The following is an 11,048-nucleotide window of genomic DNA, read 5'->3' on the forward strand; positions in this document are numbered from 1 at the left end:
GAATCAGATGGGGCCTGTCATGATGGGGTACAAACTCAATCAGATGGGGCCTGTCATGTTGGGGTGCACAGCCGAATCAGATGGGGCCTGTCATGTTGGGTGCACAAGCGAATCAGACAAGGCCGGTCATGTTGGGTGCACAACCGAATCAGATGGGGCCTGTCCCTGAAGCTCCACCAGGCCCCCACACCAGGCCTCCACCAGACCAGCACACACTCATACACACTTCCCGGACCAGGGAGCTGAATCTGGGAAAGGTGTCGGCACATGAAAATGTGGGTGAACATCCAGGCAGAGAGAGGCCGGTGTCCCCAGAAGTCAGGCACAGAAACCAGACCACTCACTTCTGCACCAGAGGTGTGGTGGGTGCGGGCAGGTGGGGCCCCAGGGGCTCGAACGCTCTCAGAAGACTGGGGAGCCAACACTGGCTATTGAATGTCCACAGATAACAGGCAAGGTCAGGCTTCTTGTCAGTGTCCACACTCACTCTCACTGTGGACACCAGGGGCCACAGCACGGTCCTGGCAGGTTTGGGGAGGGGACGGGATCGCTCTGAGATCTCAGGGTTCTCTTCTGCCCTGTGTACCGTGATCTGAGGGGACGCAGCCTGGGCCTGTACAATGGGGCTGTCGTGTGAGTTGAAGGATAAGTCCATGCAGTTTGGGGTGCACAGGACCTTCATGCACACACCCCAAACCCCACCGTCTCTCTGTGTTGGTATCTACCTCGTTGTTGTGAAGATGAGAGGGCTTGGCTCATTAAAACCAAATAAAAAAGGAATTAGTAGGAGTGTGGGCCCGATGAGTAACTGATGAGTAACTGAGTCTGAACAGAAGACGCGCCGAGAGCAGGTGAGCTCAGAACCTAATAGGAGGGGCGGAAGGGAGGCCCTGGGGAAATGCATCCCAAAGTCCCGGCTGGGCCTCTGTCAGGGACGCCCCGGGCACACCCACATCTGTCCTCACTCAGGGTTGTGGACACTTGAACTTGACCGGCTGGGCCTTGAGATGGCCTGCACAAATGTCTGAGTTCTCTCCGCCCCTCTGTGGGTGCCAAGCTTGGACATGTGTCCCTGGCCTGTGTTCACCTGCCTGCTGCACCCCCTACCCTAGTTCTCTCTTCCTAAGAATGATGCCCACAGACTGGGTTTGAGTCCTGGCCCGGCTTCTAACAGGTAGTCCCATAACCTTTCTGTCTTTCTGTGCCTCAGTCTCCTCATCTGTGGACTGGGGATGAATTGGACCAGTGCCTGGGGCCCTGTGTGTGCTGTCAGAGTGTCGCTCAGTCAGAGTGTGGTCCTGTGGCTTAGCTTGGCTGTCCTGCCTTTAGAGGGCTTACAGAACCACCAGCCCAGCAACAGCTGCTTCACACGACGTCTGTGAGCACCCACACTTGGGCTCCCCAGCTGCCGCCACCTCTAGCTGATAGCGTTCAACTTCACTCCAGTTCCAGGGCCACCAAGCCTGCTGTGCCTACGGCCACCACTCACACATTTGTACACATACATGCTCCCACTCACACACACACACACATAGGACCAGCACACACACTCCAATACCTTCACACACACACAGAGGATCAGCACACACACTCAGACACACACTTCAATACCTCCACACACCAACTCACACTCACACACTCACACAGAGGACCAGCACACACACTCACACACACAGTCCAGCACCTCCACACACTAACTTGCACTCTCACACACACTACCACACACACAAACAGGACCACCACACACACACTCATATACATCCACACACACACTCATATACATCCACATACACATTCACACACTTGCACACACACAGAGCCACCACACACTAACACTCACACACTCTAACTCACACTCACACAAGCGCTCAGTCACACACATTCAGGGAGTGGGGCCCTGAAAGAGACCTTGACAGGTGTCCCCTCCTCCAGGAAGCCCTCCCTGATTCTACCCTGCAGAGGCCCCTTCTCTCTCACTGTACCCTCCTCTGTGTGCTGTCGGACGTGGTATGGGCACTACTGGTGCTCAGAGAGTGACCAAGTGGAGTGGACGGTGACTGAAGGAGGAAGGGGGGCAAACCTCCACCACAGAGACAGGCAGGTGCGGTCCACACTGTGCTCTGTACTGATGAAGCCCCCTCCTCGGCTGAGGCAGCTGAAGCTCCCAGCAGGCCGACACTGTGGGTGCCTGAGACAAGCCCCCTTGCCCCTCAGAGAGTTGCCCCGAACACTGGCTGGTGTGATGAAGGCCCTCCCACCAAACGAGCTGAGTCTGAAGGAGGGGTCCCGGCGGTCCTCTTGAACAGAGTTCTGAGGAAGCTGGCCTTGAAGACTCTGGTCTTGTTGGGAGGGCACTGGACAGTTCTTCTCAGAGGAAAAAAGTCTCCAATTTACTGATGGCAGATGGCCAGCCCCTGTGCCCTGTGCTTGCAGACCCAGCCATGTCACCTGCTGGCCTTCACCCTGAATAGGAGAGGCCCCCAGGGAGCAGGGACCCAGCCATGCTCCCTGCTGGTCTTCACCCTGGATAGGACAGGCCCCCAGGGAACAGGTGGCCCTGAGGGCAGGGACTCCCAGGGCTCCCCCAAGAATGACAATCCACCGGGGAACAGGGACCTCTACTCTTGGCCGGTGAAGGGATGACCCTCAGATCATGCAGCTAGGACCAAGTACAAACCCGTGCATATAGTAGGAGATCAGTGAGTGTACATGGAAGGAACCTGACTCTCAAAAGCTCCTGTCTTGAGTGGTCACCTCAGCACCGGGCACCCTGATCACAGGGCCTGTTGGAAGACAGGGTGGCGTGCGTCCCCTGACCATAGTGGAACGCAGCTGGTACCATCTGCTGCTGGCACGGGAGCAAACTAGAATTTGGCTCTGGTTCTTCACCTGCATTCACTGAGCCCACTTGGAGAGGGCACCCCGACCAGACCCAGCAGGGACGTGGGGCATCTATGTGGTGGGGAGGCCTGGGGGGCCCTGAGAGACCAGCCTGGGGCTGTGGAAAACCAGATGTCCATCTAATCAGGAGAATCCTGGTTAGTGCAAACAGTTAAGCATTCGACAACTGGCTGAAAGGTTGGTGGTTTGAACCCACTCAGGCACCTCAAAAGACAGGCTTGGAGATCTACTTCTGAAAGATCACAGGTTTAAAGAACCTGTGGATCCACTCCAGTTTGTACACATGGGACCACCATGAGTAGAATTTGATGTGGCTGCAACCTGGGAGAGGCGGGTTCTTAGCATCTGGGTTGGGTAGGAAGGGGAAGAGAATTCCACATAAAGACCAGGAAACCCCGCAGGGGTGTGTGTGTGGTGGGGGGAAGGCTAGAGTCCTAGTTTGGATGGAGGGACAGCTGAGGAAGTGACTGGGTTTGGACTACAGAGCCAACAGACTTCGGGAGCCAGTGAAGGTTTCAGGGGGAGGGCAGGTAGAGGAAGGCTGTGCAGGGGCGGGGTGGGGCAGTGCCGGAGCTCAGGCAGGGTGTCAGAGAGGAAGGGGGTCCTCAGGGGACCTGGTGTTGCATTCTGGCTGGCTGAGAGTGGGCTCTGTGCTTGTCTGGGGCCCCACTTCTGTCTGCATGTTCTTGGGGTCCCCATATGTAGTAACACAATAACTTCTTCACAAGAAGCAGGACTGGGAATTGGGGGCAGATGGGAGTCACGTTTCCTCCACTGCCTGACTGCTCTGAACCCCTTGGGGACATCGGTGGTTCTCACAAAACACAGTCTTTCAACACAGATGGGAGGGTTGTGGCTTGTATTGAGTGCCCACTGTATACAGACACTGCCCTCCAGCAGGTCTGTAAGGTGGGTTCTACCTGCCCACTTTGCTGGCACAGTCAGGGTGCCCCAGGTCTCACCGTGCGTGCCTCTCCCCGCAGGAAGCCGTGAGGCCGCCTTCACTTATGCCATCACAGCGGCTGGTGTGGCGCATGCTGTCACAGCCGCCTGCAGCCAGGGCAACCTGAGCAACTGCGGCTGCGACCGGGAGAAGCAGGGTTTCTACAACCAAGCCGAGGGCTGGAAGTGGGGCGGCTGCTCCGCGGACGTGCGCTACGGCATCGACTTCTCCAGGCGCTTCGTGGACGCCCGCGAGATCAAGAAGAATGCCCGGCGCCTCATGAACCTTCACAACAATGAAGCCGGCAGGAAGGTAGGGCAGGGGGCATGGGACGCGGGACACCTCCTCTAGATGGGGGATATAGGGACGTCCATGTGTTGGCTCTCTGGTACCGGCCATGAACCTCCCAATAGTCTCAGAGGCTGGCCTGACTGCTCCCATTTCACAGGTAGGAAAACTGAGGCTCCGGGGACAAGATGTAGCCCAAGCTGGTGTGTGGCAGGAGACAGGGACCCTGTGTCTTTGCAGGGTGTTGGTCTGGACTGGTTGGAGACCTGGGGGTGGGGGGGAGTGGACCCCATCTGTGTCTCCACTGGGGAAGCTGTTGGTCCCACCAGGCCCACACCAACACCCAGGAAGTCTTCCTGGAGGTGGTAGCCTTCCGGTTAGCCCAAGGATGGTTGAAGCCAGGAGAGATGTCCTGGGATGATTCAGAGCGGGTCCCAGGACCCTGCAGAGAGAGCTGAGAGTGCTTCATAGCCTCTGTGAGGCGGGAAGGAAAGCTCTGGAGGTTCAGAGATACCCAGGCAAGGACGCCAGAGGCAAGGAGTCAGGCAGCCTGGCCCCGCCCATCCACCCGCCCGCTGGGAGATGAGGCCTGAGATATTTTGCTGGGAGGAGCAGCAGCCCTGGCGGCGGCGAGATGCCCCGAGATAGGGCGGCAGCCAAGCTGAACGCCTGGCCCGGCTGCTCCCCGCCCCGGGGGTGGAGGGAGCTGCACCCTGGGCTCCAGGGCTTGGGACTCCACAGGTGTGGGACAGACTCACCTTTCTAGGCCAAGAGGAGCTGAAAATGCCCTCTGCCCCGGGGGCAGCTCACTCATTCACTCAGCCGACCCTCCTGCCAAGACACAGAGCTGGGAGTGGAAGGTCAGACACAGTTCTATAGGATTGAGTTCCCACTGGACCCCCATGAGGGGTGCAGGACCACCCCAGGTGCAGCGGGGCTAGGGAGACACTTCCCTAAGGTATGATGTCCCCATGGATTCTTGAAGGTCTGTCTGAACAGGGAAGAGCAGAGACCAGAAGGACTTGGCCCAGTGGGGTTGCTTTTGGGCTGGGAGAGCACAGGGCAAGGGGTGAGGTGGGGCTCAAGAGGTACACATCCCCATTTAATGGATATGGCAGTGGAATGAATGAATGAACCAACAAACGAATGAAGGGGTGCCTTTGCCTCCAAGGAACTCACAGACACCCTGTAAGCACCACTGCCCTGCACTGCCCAGTGGGAGCCACGTGCAGTGGGAAGGCCGAGGGTCTAGTCTGTAGGAACCCGGGAGGGCTCCCTGGAGGAGGAGAGGTGGTGATGTCACTGCAGGTACTTCATGCTATTGGAGCCTCCCCCACATCCCTGAAGGTAGGGTTCCACCAGCTCCATGTTGCAGAAGGAGGTAGTGAGGTCCCAGTACTGCTGACAGGCATGGGATCAGGGAGCTGGGGAAGGGCAGGCCTGGTAAGGGAACCAGCAGGCCAAGGCCTGGGATCTCAGAGGATGGTGCCCAGCTCTGAGAGGCTGAAGCCTGACTCTGAGTGTCTAGGATGGCGAGGGGACAGGCCAGCCAGGAAGAGCCATGGAGCCAGGGTGGGCTAAGGCCTCTGAGATTCAGTTCTGGACTGTGTTCAGACTCAGGACTGGCCCAGACTGATGAGGGAGGGAGAGGGGCTAGTGGTGGGCCTGCTGGGGTAGGGTGGGGGCAGACAAGGACATGGAATTCATAGGCCTTGTCCCAGTGTAAGGGTGGAGGGTCAGCATACAGAGCTGGGAGAAGTGTGAATGGGGACAGGAACAGGGAGGTAGAGCTGTCTGTCGGGGAGAGAGGGACTGGCTGTGGTGGGGATCTCAGGATGGGCTGTGAGGGGATTCTAACATGGTCAGAAGCAGTGCTGCTGGATGTCTGAGAGCCCTGGGGGCCTGTCCTTCCCCAGCCTCAGTGTCCTAGTCTGCATAGGGACTGAGCCTGAGCCCTGCATAGGACGGAGGCATTGTGGTGCCCCTTGGAGTTCTGGGCTGCAGTGGGATTCATCTTTGGAATCCATCGGAACTGAATGTAGGCTATGTCTGCTGGACCAGGACCCCCACCTTTCACAGTGCACTCTGCCTATCCCATCCCCACCCAGACCCCTCCCATGGTGCTCAGAGACGCCCATACCCCTCAGGACTCCCTCCATCTCTCCCCTTGGCTCATTTGCTGAGCAGTTACTATGACAGGGTGCTGAGTAACCCCCGTGTCGTGAAAGCATAGAAAGCAGGAGGTGGGGGCCGAGTTCTCTTCCCCTTCACACCAGCCCAATGCTCTGCGCTGTCGTCATGCGGGCTACTAGGTGACAGGGTGGGCAACATCATGGATGAGGACCACTTAGCACTAGGAACTGGACACGAGACATGCCCAGGGACCATGACAGTCCTGTGAATGAACCTGGGAACTAGGGATGTGAAGGTTCGGGGACCCGGAGCTGACTGGGATTTCTTAGAAGGACTTCAATTTACTGTCCCCTCCCATGACTTCCCACTTAGCCATGACCATTGTCCCCACAGCCCTAAGCCAGCAGTTGACACTGCCTCAACAGGAGGGGGCACCCAACCCCAGGGCAGGGTCATGCTGTCCCCCAGGTGGCCCCCTGGGGTAGCTGGGCAGCCCCAGAGTCCTGTGGTCCCAGCCACTGCTGACACCACCTTCGCTGGGCTCTTATCACTTGGGCGATGGAGAAGGAAACGGCACATCCTAGAACCTGGTGATCACAGCCTGGCAGAGGCTCCGGCCCCTAGACCCAGCCAAGTGAAGACATGGCCCCTAGCTCTGCATGCAGCTGTCCCGATGGCCACTGTGTCATCATTGGCCAGGCAGACTGGTGACAGGTGGATGGACGGAGGCTGGGTTGGCTGCCCCTTGATGTGGGCATGCAGTGTTTGTTAAGGGGGAGGTCAGCCCCCCAGCAGCCCTCAGTGGGGACACTGGATGGACATTTGAGCTGGACAGCCTGTCCTGCATAGTTTCCACCAGGACAGACACTGGTCCCTAGGCCTGTTTGAGGAGAAGTGTCCAGGATCTGGGCATGTTAGGGGAAGGGGTTGTGGAGGAGAGATGGAATCAAGCAAAGATGGGCCAGGAAAGGGTAGCAGAGGCGGTCAGGCCAGTCTGACATTCCCCAAAGTAGGCCCCATCTTGCTCCTTCAAGAACCTGAACCCCACCTACTTCTATCCTCTCCAGAGGGGCGGCAGCTTCCCTTCCTGCCTCCTCCTAGTTCCTATTCCAGAGTCTTCCTCCAAATCCAACCCTGTCCCTCCCTTGCTTGGTCCCTGAACAACCTTACCCCGCTCCAGAACCCCACCGGTCCTACCCAGCCCCCACCTGATGCCCACTGGGTGGAAATTTTCCCTAGATGGGACCCAGGCCCATTCCACCTCCTATTTGTGTAATGAGCCCCTACACATACATCAACAACCTAGTTGGACATCACCTCCTCCAGGAGGCAGGCAGGGTTTGGTCCTTCTCTGTATCCCACATGGCTCTGTGAACCTGAAAAGGCAGGAATTCCTGGGCGGAGCACATGTGCATTGCTTGGCTACAAACCTGAAGGTTGGCCCACTGAAAAGGACCTTGGAAGAAAGGTCTGGCAATGTGATTCTGAAAAAGCTGCCGTTAAAAGCTCTATGGAGCACAGTTGTACTCTGCTCATATGGGTCATCATGAGTCAGAGTTGCTGTGACAACTATGGTTTCATTTAATTTTTTTCCCCTTTCTGAGGCTCTGGGGTTGATGCCAGCTCTGCCAGGGAAGGGGTTCAGGGCAACAGCACCCCTGGGAATTGCTTCTCCTCTCCTGTCCCTCTTTGGTTGCTCACTCAGTGGGGGTTCCTTGTCTGAAGCGGAGTCTTTAGACTTAGGACATGGAGGAGAGGTGGCAGGGGACAAGATTCTGGTGCCACCCTTGTTTAGGTCCTGGGGACTGGGCCTCCAAGAACCTTGCTAAGATCAGGATCTTCCCAGACCAGCCTCCATCAGCTCAGGTCAGGAATTCCCACTGTGTTGGACCCAGCTCTCCATGAAGTGCTGGGAGGCCATTTGGGACTCACATGGCCCTCTGGGTGTCCCATGGCTCAGGTGCTGGCTGGGTGTGTGTGTGTGGGGGGGGGGGTGTCAGGGCCACGCCCCTGAGGGTCTTGAGGGGGCTTCTGGGAGCGACAGCTGACAAATGGCATCGAGCCCCATCTTTAATCAGACCCGGCTTGGCAGGGCCTTTCGATCTGGGTAAATGAGTACCTGGGGTCAGGGCTGGAGCTGGGAAGCAGGCTTTCTAGGCGGAGGGGGAGGCCCACCCCAGCCCTCACGGAGCTGCAACAAGGGCCTCGGGGGCTCAGCATTGTGGCTTCCCAGCAGCAGACCCACCTCCCACCTGTCCCACTCCAGCCTCCAGCACACATTCACCAGCTGCAAACACATGCTCTCGTTCGTGGGTGCTCACATCAGGTCAATTGTGATTCATGTGACCCTGTACCACAGAGTCTCCTAGACGGAAACTTTTACAGAAAGCACATTACCAGATCTTTCCTTCTTTGGAGCCATTGTCGTTAAGTGCCATCTAGTCGATTCCAACCCATAGCAACCCTGCATAAGGTCTGAAGAGTGACCGCTGAGCTTGAACTACCGACCTTGTGGTTCAAGCTGACTTTGCAGTCCAATGCATTAACCCACAGCGCCACACCAGGACTCAGAATCACTGTTGTTGTTGTTGTTAAGGACCATGGAGTCGGTTCCGACTCATAGTGACCCTGTACAGGGTTTCTGAGGCTGTAAATCTTTACGGGAGCAGAACGTCTCATCTTTCTCCAGCAGAACCGCTGGTAGTTTCGAACCGCTGACCTTCAGGTTGGCAGCCCGATTTGTAACCACTACGCTACCAGAGCTCCTGCAGAACATTTGCTATTAGCTGAGCTCTTAACCCTTGTGATGCCCAGGCCCATTAGGTGGTCATTATTATTGAATATCAGCTGCATGCCAGACCCTATGCCGGCATGGCAGTGGGGTTGGGGGTGGCTCGTGGCAAGGTCAGTAGTTCAAACCCACCAGCTGCTCGAGGGAGAAAGATGAGGCTTTCTACTCCTGTAAAGATTTACAATCTCAGAAATCCTATACAGGGTCGCTATGTGTCAAAATGAACTTGACAGCAGTGGCTTTTTTGGTTACTACTGGAGTAGAGTCTGTGGTGCTGCAAGTATTTAAGCGCTCCCTACTAACCAAAAGGTTGGAGAGTGGGAGTCTGCCCAGAAGCACCTCCGAAGAAAGGCCGGCAGTCTACTTTAGAATGACCCGCCATGAAAACCCGGTGAGGTACAGTTCTCCTCCGATGCACGAGGTCACTGTGAGTTGGAATGAACTTGGCAGCCACCAGTGTGGTTGCTGATGCAGGTACACAGGGAGATGTCCCGGGTGACAGCGGGTGTCACTAGCCAGCTGGCTTTGTTATCCGATGCCCGTGAACTAGAAGCCTCAGCTTCCTCTCCAGTGCATTCAAACCATTCCTAAAGTGTTATTATGCAAGTCTGAAAGAGTTCCTTCTCAGAGACATGTACTCGGTTTTGTCAAACTCTGCAGCGTCTCACTGTACCCTCACCACGTCTTGTTGTCAGCATCCCCATTTAACAGATATGGAGACTGAGGCTCAGAGAGGGAGCCACACACCTGCGGCCATAGGGTGGGAAATGGGCACTGGCCCCAAGGTACAAGCAAGCACAGGCCAGGCTGTGGCCAGAAGCGGGTGATGGGCATGGGGGTGGGTGCCGGAGCCTGGCCAGACCCTGCTGATGATTGCTCTGTCCCCACAGGTCCTGGAGGAGCGCATGAAGCTAGAATGCAAGTGTCATGGCGTGTCGGGTTCCTGCACCACCAAGACATGCTGGACCACGCTGCCTAAGTTCCGTGAGGTGGGTCACCTGCTCAAGGAGAAGTACAACGCAGCCGTGCAGGTGGAGGTGGTGCGCGCCAGCCGTCTGCGGCAGCCCACCTTCCTACGCATCAAGCAGCTTCGCAGCTACCAGAAGCCCATGGAGACGGACCTGGTGTACATTGAGAATTCTCCTAATTACTGTGAGGAAGACGCGGCCACGGGCAGCGTGGGCACACAGGGCCGCCTGTGCAACCGCACCTCTCTGGGCGCCGACGGCTGCGACACAATGTGCTGCGGGCGCGGTTACAACACGCACCAATACACCAAGGTCTGGCAATGCAACTGCAAATTCCACTGGTGCTGCTTCGTCAGGTGCAACACCTGCAGCGAGCGCACCGAAGTCTTCACCTGCAAGTGAGCGGCGGCTGGCACGGCCACGGCGCGGCCACGCACAGCCACGCGCCATTTTGCACATCCTTCTCCTGCCAGGGCTTCAGCCAATGGTGGGTGGGGAAGATGGGACCCCAGGCACAAGAGGACACCCACGAGGGCCCGTCACCCTCTCCCCACCCCCCAGGGGCTCCTTCCTGCCGTCCCAGCCACCTCCTGCAGCAGGACAGCATCCACGGACCAGTCGAGGGGTGCAGTGCCTGGCACTGGTGCCCCCAGATCCTTTTCTTCTTCCCGGGTGTCTCAGCTCTCTAGTGTTGCTGTGACAGTTCCCACGAACTTTATTCGGGAGGCCAGATGTCCGAATTCAGGGTGCAGATGTAGGGGAAGCCTCTCTCTCTGTGTGGGCTCCAGGGGGGACGGTCTTTGTCTCCTCAGCTTGTTTCCTGGTTCCTCGGAGATCTCCATGTGATTTGGTGTCATTCTCTCATCTCTGCTTACTAGCTGGCTTGTTTAATCTCTTTTCTATCTCAAAATCCTGTCTCATTTTCATGACAATGACAACCCATTCCTACATGGAATTATGACCACAGGTAAAGAGGCTGGAATTTACAACACAGATTTTTTAGGGGAGGGCACAGTTCACTCCA

At 57.0% G+C, this 11,048-nt stretch overlaps 1 protein-coding gene across 1 annotated transcript in view; it reads left to right on the forward strand.

Annotated features, from left to right (window-relative positions):
* WNT7B (wingless-type MMTV integration site family, member 7B) overlaps positions 1-10,623 on the forward strand; it is a 52,072-nt gene extending 41,449 nt beyond the window's left edge. Inside the window, exons 3-4 of the mRNA XM_006866832.1 lie at positions 3,885-4,156; positions 9,947-10,623. Coding sequence (XP_006866894.1) covers positions 3,885-4,156; positions 9,947-10,426 — 752 coding nt within the window. The 3' untranslated portion in view covers positions 10,427-10,623. The remainder of the gene's footprint in view (positions 1-3,884; positions 4,157-9,946) is intronic.
* The last annotated feature ends 425 nt before the right edge of the window (positions 10,624-11,048 follow it).

This window comes from Chrysochloris asiatica, unplaced genomic scaffold, assembly GCF_000296735.1.
Source record: "Chrysochloris asiatica unplaced genomic scaffold, ChrAsi1.0 scaffold00097, whole genome shotgun sequence".
Classification (NCBI taxonomy): domain Eukaryota; kingdom Metazoa; phylum Chordata; class Mammalia; order Afrosoricida; family Chrysochloridae; genus Chrysochloris; species Chrysochloris asiatica.